The 14,488-nt window shown below is 43.0% G+C and overlaps 1 protein-coding gene across 2 annotated transcripts in view; it reads right to left on the bottom strand.

Annotated features, from left to right (window-relative positions):
• Positions 1-5,141: 5,141 nt before the first annotated feature.
• kif20ba (kinesin family member 20Ba) overlaps positions 5,142-14,488 on the bottom strand; it is a 119,849-nt gene continuing 110,502 nt past the window's right edge. For both annotated transcript variants that reach the window (XM_055162739.1, XM_055162740.1), the window contains exons 32-34: positions 14,225-14,345; positions 11,985-12,121; positions 5,142-5,647 (exon numbers count right to left, since the gene is read on the bottom strand). In XM_055162739.1, the coding sequence (XP_055018714.1) occupies positions 5,567-5,647; positions 11,985-12,121; positions 14,225-14,345 (339 nt within the window). In that variant the 3' untranslated portion in view covers positions 5,142-5,566. The remainder of the gene's footprint in view (positions 5,648-11,984; positions 12,122-14,224; positions 14,346-14,488) is intronic.

The following is a 14,488-nucleotide window of genomic DNA, read 5'->3' as shown; positions in this document are numbered from 1 at the left end:
AACCGGATAACGGACGTTTCCTGTTTACATGACTTCAGTGACACCAGTGTCAGACTGAACCAGGACTGATCCAGGTCCAGGACCAGACTGGGACCAGAGTGGGACTGAGATCGTAGGCTCAGAGCCCACGGCGGAGCCAGAGCTCGAAGCTGAGGCTCGGACTCTGGAGGCTCAGAGTCAAAGCTCAGAATCTGCTCTGGTCCTGGTCTGGTTCTGGTCTGGTCTGGTTCTGGTCTGGTTCTGGTCTGGTTCTGGTCTCAGTCCTGCTCTGGTACTGGTCTGGTGCAGAAGTTCGGCATCACGTGAGTCACGTAAACGGGAAACGGTCGTTGTTCTTTCTATTCTTCATTTAAACACAAAATCAAAAACTGAAAAAATGAATCATTATCTGTTTTTTCATTTTGGTTTTGGAGACAAATAAGATAAGATAAGAAAATAGTTGTTTTTTAATTTTTGGTTTTATATTGAAAAACGAATGAACAAACAGATTCCCCCTTTAACGTCACAGTTCGAACTTAAACCCTTCAGGTCAAGTGGCTCGTATCTCGATCTTTGTGTTGAGGTTATTTATGATCTTCTGTTCCACATTTCCAAGGCCTGTGTTGAATCTGGACTAGAACACGGCTCAGAGTTAATGTGAGGTGCAGGAAAGACTCAGATGAACTGTCTGCAGCAGCGATGCATGAGTATTATTCTCCATGTGCCGCATCGAGCCCATAAACCCAGAGCTCGACACAGACCGACTGTAAACTCAGTGTAAAACCCAGAGCTCGACACAGACCGACTGTAAACTCACTGTAAAAACCCCAGAGCTCGACACAGACCGACTGTAAACTCAGTGTAAAACCCCAGAGCTCGACACAGACTCACTGTAAACTCAGTGTAAAACCCAGAGCTCGACACAGACCGACTGTAAACTCAGTGTAAAACCCAGAGCTCGACACAGACTCACTGTAAACTCAGTGTAAAACCCCAGAGCTCGACACAGACCGACTGTAAACTCACTGTAAAACCCAGAGCTCGACACAGACCCACTGTAAACTCAGTGTAAAACCCAGACTGACTGTAAACTCACTGTAAACCAGAGCTCGACACAGACTGACTGTAAACTCAGTGTAAAACCCAGAGCTCGACACAGACCGACTGTAAACTCACTGTAAAACCCAGAGCTCGACACAGACCGACTGTAAACTCAGTGTAAAACCCCAGAGCTCGACACAGACCGACTGTAAACTCAGTGTAAAACCCAGAGCTCGACACAGACCGACTGTAAACTCACTGTGAACCACAGGTGTGTTTGTATTTAAACTGTCCCACAGGCTTTCGTCTGCAGCTCTGGGACGGTACCAGCGACACACAAACTTCTGCCTTATGATGTCACCTCTGTGTTTCCTGATGGGCCCTGCCCTGCGCTGCCATCACGCAGAGGTCATGTCTCACTCTGGCCACTAGGAGGCTCAGTGAATCCTCCTGAGCACAGCTCAGTGACGAGCCCCTCGCAAACTTCCCTTTTGAATGAGGAGGATGGAGGGTTTAGAACTATTTTCCAACGGTCATAAGACCACGGAATTTTAATTTTGTAGTTGAAAAACTCTTGTTTTAAAAAAAAAAAAAAGTTTATGTTGTTGTAATGATGTTTTGTGACTTTCAGTTGAAATTCATGTGATTTTTTTTCTGCTCCTGTCCGGCCTTTCGTCAAATTTTAGAACCTTTGTGGCCCACGAGTCAAAACATTTGCCCCCCGCTGGTTTAGGGGCGACACTGGGACGCGGCTCTGGACTAATCAACATCCATCAAATATTAATCACAGTTATTTTCCCTCGTGTGGATCGATCGTTTAAAGAGCAAAAAACACAAAACACCAAACATCTTCACATCACCTCGTCTTTGTAGTTTTAAAAATGCTGCGTCTGCTGAAACAAACTGGGAGCTCGACGCTCCGACTCCGACTCCGACTCCGACTCCGGCTCCGGGGACAGAGACGAACGAACGACGCCCCGGGTGTTTGTTTGGTGACGCAGTTTCACCGTCACACGTCACACGTCCCCCGTCACACGTCCCCGTCACACGTCCTCGGTATAAATAAATAAAACAAACCCTGAAGCTGCTGGTGAAGAAACACTGACTCCAACAAACTGAGTCCTGTTGTTTTGGTTTAACTCCTGAAAATCTCAAAATCTGCAGCAGTTTTTAGAAACATAAAACATGTCAGACCAGGACTAAACCAGGACTAAACCAGGACTGAACCAGGTCTAAACCAGGACTAAACCAGGACTAAACCAGGACTGAACCAGGTCTAAACCAGGACTAAACCAGGACTAAACCAGGTCTAAACCAGGACTAAACCAGGACTAAACCAGGACCTGACCCAACAGTCTACATGGGCACTCCGGGTCCGTTCCGACACTCCTGGTTCAGTCCTGATTCAGTCCTGGTTTAGACCTGGTTCAGACCTGGTTTAGTCCTGGTTCAGACCTGGTTCAGTCCTGGTTTAGACCTGGTTTAGTCCTGGTTCAGTCCTGGTTTAGACCTGGTTCAGTCCTGGTTTAGACCTGGTTTAGTCCTGGTTCAGTCCTGGTTTAGACCTGGTTCAGTCCTGGTTTAGACCTGGTTTAGTCCTGGTTCAGTCCTGGTTTAGTCCTGGTTCAGTCCTGGTTTAGTCCTGGTTTAGACCTGGTTTAGTCCTGGTTCAGTCCTGGTTTAGACCTGGTTCAGTCCTGGTTTAGACCTGGTTTAGTCCTGGTTTAGTCCTGGTTTAGTCCTGGTTCAGTCCTGGTTTAGTCCTGGTTTAGTCCTGGTTTAGACCTGGTTTAGTCCTGGTTTAGTCCTGGTTTAGTCCTGGTTTAGTGGTTCAGTCCTGGTTTAGACCTGGTTTAGTCCTGGTTCAGTCCTGGTTTAGTCCTGGTTCAGTCCTGGTTTAGACCTGGTTTAGTCCTGGTTCAGTCCTGGTTTAGTCCTGGTTTAGTCCTGGTTTAGACCTGGTTTAGTCCTGGTTCGGTTTAGACCTGGTTTAGTCCTGGTTCAGTCCTGGTTTAGACCTGGTTCAGTCCTGGTTTAGACCTGGTTTAGTCCTGGTTTAGTCCTGGTTTAGTCCTGGTTTAGTCCTGGTTTAGACCTGGTTTAGTCCTGGTTCAGTCCTGGTTTTGGTTTAGTCCTGGTTTAGTCCTGGTTTAGTCCTGGTTCAGTCCTGGTTTAGTCCTGGTTTAGTCCTGGTTCAGTCCTGGTTTAGTCCTGGTTCAGTCCTGGTTTAGTCCTGGTTTAGATCTAGTAAAAAAGTTTTTTTTTCTTTTCATTTTCTTTGGCTCGAGGAGGTGATTTCTGGCGAGTTGCACAGAATCTTCAGGCGGCTTTGGACAGGCCCGGGAGAGATCTCTGGATGACGCAAACACGCATGGACGACTCTAAAACCTCTTTGAGCAGGTTTTTGATAAAGAACGACAACAGTAAAATGGTAGAAAGCAAAAAAACTAAACAAAAAACGTGTAATACTCTTTATGTTTCAGTTTAAAAAGTAAAAATCAGACGAGACCTTTTTGTTTGAACCAAATTTAATGTGCCACTTGGAGTTGAAATCCACAGTCGTCCTTCATTTAACAAGAAAAATAAACATATATAGAACTGTTGTCTGCAGTTGTAGTGTTTTGTTCTTTTCGATTATTTTCTAAAGTGCCGCTTTAAACTTGAACCTGGAGCGAGGAGTCGATCTGATCTGCGGCACGTTTCAACTAAACTAAACGCTTCGAGTAGCAGCTTTCAGAGGTTCATCGTTCGACGCAAACGTGAACGTGGCTAAAGTCAAGGGAAGAAACTACAGCACAGCCTCTCCTAAAGATTGCACGTGAAATAAAATAGATAAAAATGGAAAAACAAACAAAAACACAGTGATTATAATTTATAGAATTACAGATAAAACACAGGAAAAGAGGAAAAAATATCAACACTTTTTTTAGACGACAAAATACCAGCTACGTTTAAACTAAAGTAACAAATGAAATGAAACGCGGGGAAATACTTTTAAAGGTGCACTGCGGAGCTTTACTTCGCCGTGGAGATGTGACTGCTTTGCCTGGAATGTTCCGCGGTGTGACTTTATGACATTTCCATCTAAAAATCGATTCGTGACGAGTGTTTCCGTCGCGCAAAAATTTCTGTGGATTGATCTTTTTCACAAGGTTTTTCAGGTTTGTGGAACTTCCGGGTCATGGTTTTCCGTGTCCAAATGTGTGTGTGTGTGTGTGTGTGTCGTTTTCACCCGCAGCTTCATAAATCTGCCCCCGTCACCAAATCTTCAACCAACAAGAAGAATTTATCCACAACTGTCAAGAGAAGAAAGACGAAAACTTAAAGACGAATGAGTCCGATCGGGTTCATTTTGTTTTCTGATAAATTCATGTTTTTAGGTTCTTCACTCGGACCAAGAGTTTGACCCGAGTCAGAGAGTTTGACGGAACCAAAATCTGGATAAATGAGCCGATGGGACACGTCACGGCAACGTCACGAGACTCAGAGGAAGAACGAAAACTGTCAGTATGAAAAACAAACTCTTGGACTGAACGAAGAACCTGAACAACGACGAGAAAGTTCCACAGTAGAGATTAAACCCGTCTGTCTCAACACTGCACAAAAAACTTGACCAAAGTTTAAGATAATAAACACTTAAATGTATCAGAAAAAGACTTAAAAGTGGAGAAATGACGTGTCCATGCAGCAACATCATTTTACTTGACAAGTTTTCTTGAAATAAACGACCTCGAGACGAGAATGAAGCTCTCAGGTCTATTAGTCGATAATAAACCTGAAAACAAGATGAAAAACCTCATAAGTTTAAAAATATCAACATCATGAAATCGATTTTGAATTTTTAAAATCCTAGAATCAGTTCCTTGTGTTTTCTTCATGACCTTTACGTTAGTTTTGTTCAGTTGTTCTCTGATGCTTCGTCGTCGTTGTTCAGGTTCTTCGTTCAGTCCAAGAGTTTGTTTTTCATACTGACCGTTTTCGTTCTTCCTCTGAGTCTCGTGACGTTGCCGTGACGTGTCCCATCGGCTCATTTATCCAGATTTTGGTTCTCGTCAAACTCTCTGACTCGGGTCAAACTCTTGGTCCGAATGAAGAACCTAAAAACAGAATTTATCGGAAGATTAAAGCGTCGTCGTTTTTGTTCGTCTTTAAGTTTCGGTCTTTCTTCTCTTGATCGTTGTGGACAAATTCTTCATGTTTATCGTTTGTGGAGTTTGTTGGTTGAAGATTTGGTGATGGAGCAGATTTATAAAACTGCTGGAGAAAATGACACACATTTTGCTGTAGAAAAGCATTAACCGTTTGCCTTCACTGCGACGCTTCCGGACGTCATGAAAAAGGTCTAAAGACGCTCCTCTCCACAGATCTGAGCTGTAACATAACCTTCTTGTGACGGAGAGGTTTAACGTACACTTTGGAACATTCTAGACAAAGCGAGAACATCTCCAAGCGGCAAACTCTTCGCTAGAAATGTCCCTCGGTGCACCTTTACGCGCGTCGTGTATATAAGTGTTTATATATGTGCTGAATGTTCGTTTGCAGTGTTTTATTTGACGACTCGCGAGCGCAGATTTCTCTTGATGATCTGGTGGTCGCTCTCCTTCTCCTCCGCCGCTCGGTTAATGATCTGAAACACACAGAGACGTCAGAGCGAACAAAAGTTTTCTGTAACGATGACAACTTTTGCAGGACGATTAACTGACCAAGAATTTATTGCGATAAACGATAATATTGACATTTTAAGTCTCTGTAACAAAATTGTCCTTAAAAGTGATTTTAGTCGTTGACTTACGTTGGAATATTGTGTCTCGTTTCTCTTTGGCTGCTGCTGTGTTCAGTCTCCACCTGAAGTGACCCAAATCTGATTTTTTGTCTCTATGTTCCTGCATCTGATCTTTTAATGACGTCTGAACCACACAGATCTGATGTTTTCAAACGTGACCCAGGACACTTGGATCTGTGCTCCTGAAACTGATCCATATCTGATCTTTAACATGTGACTTCAGTGTGAACGGTTCATCCACCTACACGTCATCAACAAGACACAAACGTCACTATTCTGCACTGAAGTAGGAGAAAACTGTTCATGATCCATGTGACTGAAGTGAAGCACATCTCCACTCACCACAAAACACCAGGACCAAAAACCTGCTCCTTCTCCTTCTCAATCTCCTCCTTAAAACAAGTCAGTTGTTCATGTTGTGGCTCCGGTACGAGAGGAACTTTAAAATCTCCAGGTGCTCGATGCTGCGTCCATGTTTGTTCAACTTGTGTAAACACAGAGACGCTCGCTGCGGTTGACGTCGTCGTGTCTCCAGTGTCACATGTGGGACACTTTTGGACCGTTTAATGTTCACACTGGAGTCACATACAAGTCACATTTAACTGGAAATGTGAACGACCGCGAAAAAACATCGGATTTCACAAAAAAATCAGAACTGAGCGTTAAGTCCTGCAGACTGAACGTAGACTTTGGTCTTGAAGTGTTCGTATTAACTCACGACTCTGTTCTGTCTGTGTCGTGTCGGGCGCTAGTCTTGTTCTGTCGCTCGGGTTTGGGTTTATGTCGGCTGTTGGGGTTTGAGACATTTTTTCTCGTCGTTTGGTTTCGCTCGCTGCATTTGACGCACGCGGCTGTCGACACGTGTCCCGTTCACTCGTGTTGATTCGGCATCGTGACTTGTTTTGTCACTCGGAGATGAACTGTTTTGGTTCTGACAGCGGCGCTTGTGTTTCTGCACGTTTGGTTCAAGCGTCATTACGTTTGTTAAACGAGAGGATCAGAGAGCGAGGAAAACAAACAAACTGCAAATAGAATTTATCGTGGTGAGAAAAGTTATCGAGCTCGTTAAAAGTTATCGTACAATTAATTGATTTATTGATTATCGTTACAGGCCTAGTTACACCCAAAGCAAAGTGCAATTAAAGTCGTATTTGTCTTGCCCCAGTACAGAGATTGTATTTTAAGTATTTTAAGTTTTATAAAGAAGAGACGGGCAAATGAGTCGGAGCTCTGGATCATGTCTCGTTCTTTCTGAAACAAATCACTCTGAAGCGCTGCCTCTCGGAGCTCGTCTCGCAGCAGCCGCTCACGTGACCAAAGTGTGGAAGTGTGGGTCCCTCCCCCTGCTGCTTCACTCTGCGTGTCCATCGCTTCAGTGTATCGAAGCGTTTCATTGGCTCAGCGAATGTTCCGCTCTGTGATTGGTTCAGAGTGTTTCAGAGTGTTCATCTCACGTCTGTGGTTTGACGAGCGCTAAACTGCTACAGTATAAAAGATGCACCAATATTTGTTCAAAACTGTTGGTAGTGAGGAGGATTGTGTGACGTTAGTGGTGATTTTGGCGACTTTTGGCGTTTGTTTCATTTTCGATGGCGTCTACAAGTGGAAAAAAGTGATAAATGGTTTGGGATCATTTTGATCTAATTCCACCGAACAAGGTCACCTGTTTACATATTATTTTAAATCATCATTAAAGATTAGATGCAGACAGATATTTTAATTGAGAGATTAGCTTCTCTTTTTAGTCGACCTGATCAGCTTTTATTGCTACTTTTAAACTTCTTAACCCGCCGCACACAGAGTCTCCTGGTAAATGGGGAAATGTCCAATCCCATCGTTTCAAATATTGGTTTCCCCAGGGTTGTGTTTTGTCTCCGCTGCTTTATATTCTGTATACAGACAGTTGTAAATCCACAAACGAGGGCAGCTACATGATCAAGTTCTCAGATGATACGGTCGTCCTCTCTCCTGCAGGAGCAAACTCAGACCACGGCCGAGCTCCACCTGCTTTCATTGAACGATGTGATAAAAACCAACCCGACCTAAATGAAGCTAAAACCAAAGAAATGGTTGTGAACGTCCGGAAAAAAGTCCACAGCCCAAAAGCTCCGTCCATGGGGAAGCTGTAGAAATGTTGGACTCATAAACACTTGGGAACTGTGTTTGATTCTTCTCTAAGGTTTGATAAAAACACTGAGCACATCACCAAACGAGGACAGCAGCGGGTTCAGCTCAGCTCTTTTAATGTATCGTCCAACATTTTAAATTATTTTTATCATTCTTTTATTGAAAGTTTGCTGACCTTTTCTTTTATTTGTTTGTTTATTAGAACAGGTTTAAAACTCTCGAGTTCGTTTCGTGTAAGTTTGGACTTTTAACAAACTGCTTTTAAGAAACTCGAGCCGACGTGAAGTGAGTTTGAAGTTTATTTTTGTCGTCTTTTTTTTTTTTGAGACACATTTTGCTTTCGTTTGCTTTTCGTGGCTCAGGACCCAGCGGGGGGCCGCGCTCTGACCGCCCCATCGCTTTAAAACGTGTTTTCAAAAGAGGAACAACATAAATAAGTGATACTGATGGTTCCAGTTTCTACACGAGCTTCACGAGTTTCTGCCGACTCCAGTTTTTATTTGTCTCCAAAACCAAAATGAAAAAACAGATAAAGATTTGTTTTTTTTCAGTTTTTAACTTTGTGTTTAAATGAAAAATGGAAAAAAAGAGATAACATCCGTTTTCCATTTACGAAACTTAAACTGTATAAACTATGAACTGAACCAGGTCTGAACCAGGACTAAACCAGGTCTAAACCAGGTCTAAACCAGGACTAAACCAGGTCTAAACCAGGTCTAAACCAGGACTAAACCAGGTCTAAACCAGGACTAAGCCAGGTCTAAACCAGGACTAAGCCAGGTCTAAACCAGGTCTAAACCAGGTCTAAACCAGGTCTAAACCAGGACTAAACCAGGACTAAACCAGGTCTAAATCAGGACTAAACCGGGATTAAATCGGGACTAAATTAGGACTAAACCAGGACTAAAGCAGGATTACACCAGGTCTAAATCGGGACTAAACCAGGACTGAACTAAAACTAAACCAGGAGTCACCCAGGTCTAAACTAGGTCTAAACCAGGTCTAAACCAGGACCAAACCAGGTCTAAACCAGGACTAAACCAGTACTAAACCAGGTCTAAACCAGGACTGAACCAGGTCTAAATCAGGACTGAACCAGGACTAAACCAGGTCTAAATCGGGACTAAACCAGGATTGAACTAGAACTAATCCAGAACTAAACCAGGAGTAAACCAGATCTAAACCAGGTGTAACTAGGAATAAATCAGGTCTAAATCAGGACCAAACCAGGACGGGGACGGGCCCGGAGGTGCGTCCGCATAGACTACTGGGTGATCAGGACTGAGACCGGGACCAGACTAAGACTGAGACCAGTTTAGTCCTGGTTTAGTCCTGGTTTAGTCCTGGTTTAGTCCTGTTTAGTCCTGGTTCAGTCCGGTGTCGCAGTTTAAGTCTCATAAACGGGAAACGGTCGTTATCTGTTTTTTTTTTCCCCCCCATTTTTCATTTAAACACAAAATCGAAAACTGAAAAAAACGAATCATCAGTATCTGTTTTTTCATTTTGGTTTTGGAGACAAATAATGAAGAAAACTGTTGTTTTTTCATTTTCTTATTTTTGGTTTTATTTTGAAAAACAAACGAACAAACGACACAGATTCTGATCACGGAACAAAACGTTTTCTTTGTTTATTTTACGGCGTGTGACCTGGACGAACCTCCTGACGTAAGTTTTTCGGTTTCTGAATGATCTGGTTTTCGGTTTGACATTAGGTGCGATTCTCTGTCGGCCTGAAAACTCCACCTGTGACGTCATGAAGTGGTAGTTTTCAAGTGAACAGCTCCTTTTTCCTTCAGGTCAGAGATCGGCAGCTCCAGGACTGAAACGATCCAAATGATTCCAGCGAAGGTGTGTGGAGTTTAAAAAACAAGGTGGAGCACTTCCTGTATCACCTCATGACATCATAAGGTGAACAAAGCCTTCGGGATTCGTGTGTTAAACTTGTGTGAATGAAAGTAAACGTCTGTGTGTGTTTTTGCTGAGGAACTCGGATTATAACATGGATAAAAATAGTGTAAGAAAGGCCCTTTAATATTAAAATAAATGTAAAATGTGGAGAAAAAAAGACGCCGCTGAATAAAACTCAGATCAGTTTTTGTAAATGTGTTTCTGGTTTTCTCGTTTTCAGAATCGTCTCGTCCTGAAAGCCGCAGAGACGTTGTTGTTTTTTGTCTGGAACGTTCTAAAGGTCGAACGACTTTAAACTCTCCTCCGCGGAGACGAGCAGGTGTTGTTTCCAAACCAAGATACGGGTCAGATCTCCAGAGAGGCGAGCGCACAGTCACAGTCACCACGGCAGAGCTCCTGTTGATGCTCTGCGGTGACATCACGGCGGGGTGGTGGGGGGGGGACTACGTGCATGTCAACGGAGGAATGTTCAGCAGTTACTATAGTTCATCACCAAACAGTCTGAGGAGTTTTTCGACTCTGAACACTCAAGAAAAACACAAACTGGATTTAAAGAGCACATTTTCAGGAGCGTGTGATCAGTCCGAGCGTCACGATTCTGTTTAAGAGTTTGATTTTCAACTAAATGAACGTCCAGAGTCCAAACAACCAGGAAAAGTTCTTGTACTTCAGTTTTTGGGTCAAAATCTGGAACTCTGAGTGAAGAGCCAAGTGTGCAGAAGAAGGAATTTAAGCAAATTAAATGTGACTAAAACCTTTTGAAACGCACTTATTTCATTTAGTATCTGGAGTAATGTGATTTATTCTTATATGATTCATTTTTCTTCCCTCTCCTTTTTTTGGAGCTTCTGTTTGTGATTAGTAACGCAAAATAATTGCCTTTTTATCCATCCATCCATTTTCTTCCACTTATCCACATGGGGCCGGGTCACGGGGGCATCAGCCTAAGCAGAGACTCCCAGACTTCCCTCACCCCAGACACTTCCTCCAGCTCCTTCGGGGGAACCCTGAGGTGTTCCCAGTCCAGAGACAAAGTCCCTCCAGTGTGTCCTGGGTCTTCCTCCTCCCGGTGGAACATGAACACCTCCTGAGGGACACGTCCAGGAGGCATCAGAACAGACGCCCGAGCCTCACCTGGCTCCTCTCCACGTGGAGCAGCAGCTCTACTCCGAGCTCCTCACTCTATCTCTAAGGAAGCGCCCAGACTCCCTGCAGAGGAAACTCATTTGTGTCGCTTGTATCTGTGATCTCGTCCTTTCGGTCACTACCCAGAGCTCATGACCAGAGGTGAGAGGAGGAATGAAGACTGACGGTAAATCGAGAGCTTCACCTTTTTGTATCTGTCAATTATTGTTGGAACATAATGAAACTGATCTTTTATGAAATATCCAAATAAACTTATTATGAGTGACTAATAACAATAGGATGAGTCGAGACACCACGAGAACAAGACGAGACGAGGTTTGGAAATAATTTGTAATAAATAATAATAATAATAATGATGACAAGTTGGAACAATGGGAGGTCAGGTGGAGCATCTACAGACCACGGCTGGTTTACAGCTTCAGCGAGGATTTCACACGTCTAAACTCACATGAACACACACAGGAAGGAAGATTTAAGTCAAACTTATTGAAATAATCGTTCTCTTTCTTCGTATTTATCACATTTTCCAGTGTCCAGGCTCAGGGCTGTGACAGACTGAGACTCACTGCAGCCTCGAGAAACTCTGAGACCCAATAAACCACAGGCTCTCAAAAACTCCTCATAAATGTTTTTGGATCACACAGATCACAGTGTTTACAGGAAATAATTTAAGAAAATATATCACTCACAATCGTGGAAGAATTTAAATTTTTTGTTACATTATCAGAGTAATAATATTCTAAAACCGTAGAATTTTTATTTCCAACGACTTCTCGTAAGATTTGTTCTTTTCAGATGAGAAAAAGTTTTGTGAAGGCCAAAAATGTTCATAAGAAAGTTTCACAAATGAGGCTCAGTGTCGGTCTCAGTATTTACCTGAGCACAGTTAAAAACAAACAGATGAAGAGTTTTGTGTGTGAGTTTTGTGTGTGAGTTTTGTGTGTGAGTTTTGTGTGTGAGTTTTGTGTGTCCTTTGGGTGCTGCTGCGGGTGTCACTGACCGGGTGGGGGGGCATGTCCATGGGGGAGGAGATCTCGGGTCGGTACAGTTTCCTCTTGTTCTTCTTGGACCTGAGCGAGGGGGAGGAGCCAGACGGGTCCACGTCGCGCCCGCTCACCAGACCCATCATCTTCTTCGCTGTGGAGACAAAACAAAAAGACTTTTACCTTCAGAAACTTTGGTCATGTTTAAAAGAATCTCCCAGACCTGCAGCTAAAACACTTTTATTTCATTATTATAAACGGTTAGTGATCAGTTTGAGTTTTTATAACGAAGATGTCGACACCAAATTCTCTAAAAGCTCGCGGTTTTAGATTTAAAGGACCTGGATTATAATATTTTCTAATGTAGTTTCCTCGTCACAAACCGACCTGGAGCAGGGCCGAACAATTTCAAGAAAAAATGTTATTGCAATTTTTCTGATATTGATATTGCGATTTCATCCACAATTTTTTTTATTTTTTTTTAGTTTCAGCGCAAACACACAAACTTACATCAGGCCAGAGTCCTGCATGTCGGACTTTTGAGCTGCATACAGACTAAACCAGGACTGAACCAGGACTAAACCAGGACTGAACCAGGACTGAACCAGGACTGAACCAGGACTGATTGTTGGGACGGGCCCGGAGGTCGGATGATCAGAACTGAGACCAGGTATTGCGGACACAGAAACGACATAACATAACAATGTGATTCGTTTCAGTGTAAACGGAGCCTAATGTTTGTTAATTTGTTAATTAATAATTGTCATTTCCTACAATACAGGTTTCATCATAAAGACAGTGAACCTTTTAAATCAAAATGTGATAATATTTTGTGATTTTTAATATAAAAATACTCCATTAACCGTCGCACAGTTGCATGTTTGGTAAATCTGCTGCAGTCTGTCTAATAATGTGAATTGTGTTTGAGTTTTTGTCCTGACTCTTCCCCGCGAGCGCAGAGATGTTTCCCGTAAAAGGCAGACGGGCCGAGCCTCTGCGTCTTTCAACAAGATTATTCTCATTTTGGATTTGTGTGCAGATTTTCAGGCTGAACGCTCTAAGCTCAGGTTAATCCCCCCGGACCCCGGCGTGTTTGACAACAACACACGACTCACCGCCGATTCTTTTACAAAAAGTCGCCAAGTCAGATAAAAAACAAACACAAAACCAAACCAAACTTCTCCTGTTTCCTGTTTGTTGATCTTCTCTGTCAGCGCAGGTGCAGGTGCTCGGAAATTGGAGTTTAATATCGTTCGTGGCTTTAAATGTCATTAAAGATTTCTGCCTAGAGCTGCTCTCACTTTTCTTGTCTTCACAGAGATGTTATTGTTTTGCCTGGAATGTTCCGCACTGTGGCTTTAAAGTACGTATGACATATTTGGTGGGATCATACTGTATATATATGATGCGACGATACTATTTTCCCACAAATATAATACACGAGGTCACGATATCGATTTGATTTCAATACGTTTTACGACACAAAAAATTAAAAATCTCATGTCATTTTTTTCTGAGTAAAATATGTCAATGAAACAACAACATTACAGCTGTGGTCCCCAAACTGTTCTGAGGTTTTATATCAGATCATATTTTGTGGACCAGAGGAGGTTTGGGGGAGGAGGCCGCACGGCATGGTTAAGTCTGGGCTAAATCCTGGTTTAGACCTGTTTTTAAACCTGTTTTTAGACCCGTTTTTAGTCCTGGTTTAGTCCTGGTTTAGTCTTGGTTTTAGTCCTTGTTTTAGTTTTAGACCCTGGTTAGAGTTCTGGTTTAAAGGCGCAGGTCGTGCAGCGTTCAGGACGGGTAATGAAGTGTTCTGGGGGGGGGGTGACGTCACCCACAGCGTTTGGCTCCAGTCAAATGAAGCTCATCGAGGCCTGCGGTTATAGGTGCCAATTTGGAGCCAAGTTCCACATTAGGATTAGGAACAGGAATTAGGAATTTCCTCTTCCTAATATGGAACTTGTCTTAAATAAAACCCCCAGGATCATGTAGAGTGGATTAAAAATGACGAGGCCACAGCAGCAGGAACAGAGAGAGGAGAGACTTTTTATAAATTACAGAGTTACACAAATCACGAAGAAATTTGTGAAGGAAAATTGAAAAATGTGTTGAAAGTTTTAGGAGTAGAGATTTCATTTTTAGAGAGTTCCACATTGACGATGTGACACTAAAGATGTCAAAATAAAGGTGTTTTAATATAATTTTATTGGTCACATAATCGTGTGTGTAGGAGGAGTTTTGTAGCACAGACCTTTGGAGCCCAGCAGCGTGGGGGAGCTCTGGAGGAAGTCTCCGATCTTCTGCAGAGTTCCTGCGTCCTTCCTGCTGCGGAGGCTGCTCTGGGAATCATGACGACCGTACGCACTCGGCTTCTGAGACACACGAGAAGGAGAGAAGAGTTTATGAGTCACACGAGAAGGAGAGAAGAGTTTATGAGTCACATGAGAAGGAGATTAACCAGTTTATTTAACTGTTCATACATCAAGTCATTCAAAGAGCTCAGCAGAATCAGAAA

Source organism: Boleophthalmus pectinirostris, unplaced genomic scaffold (genome assembly GCF_026225935.1).
Source record: "Boleophthalmus pectinirostris isolate CB_2022bp ecotype Guang Dong unplaced genomic scaffold, ASM2622593v1 HiC_scaffold_5, whole genome shotgun sequence".
In the NCBI taxonomy this organism is placed as follows: domain Eukaryota; kingdom Metazoa; phylum Chordata; class Actinopteri; order Gobiiformes; family Gobiidae; genus Boleophthalmus; species Boleophthalmus pectinirostris.
The sequence above is the reverse complement of the archived record's forward strand: the minus strand, read 5'-3'. Positions and strand labels throughout refer to the sequence as shown.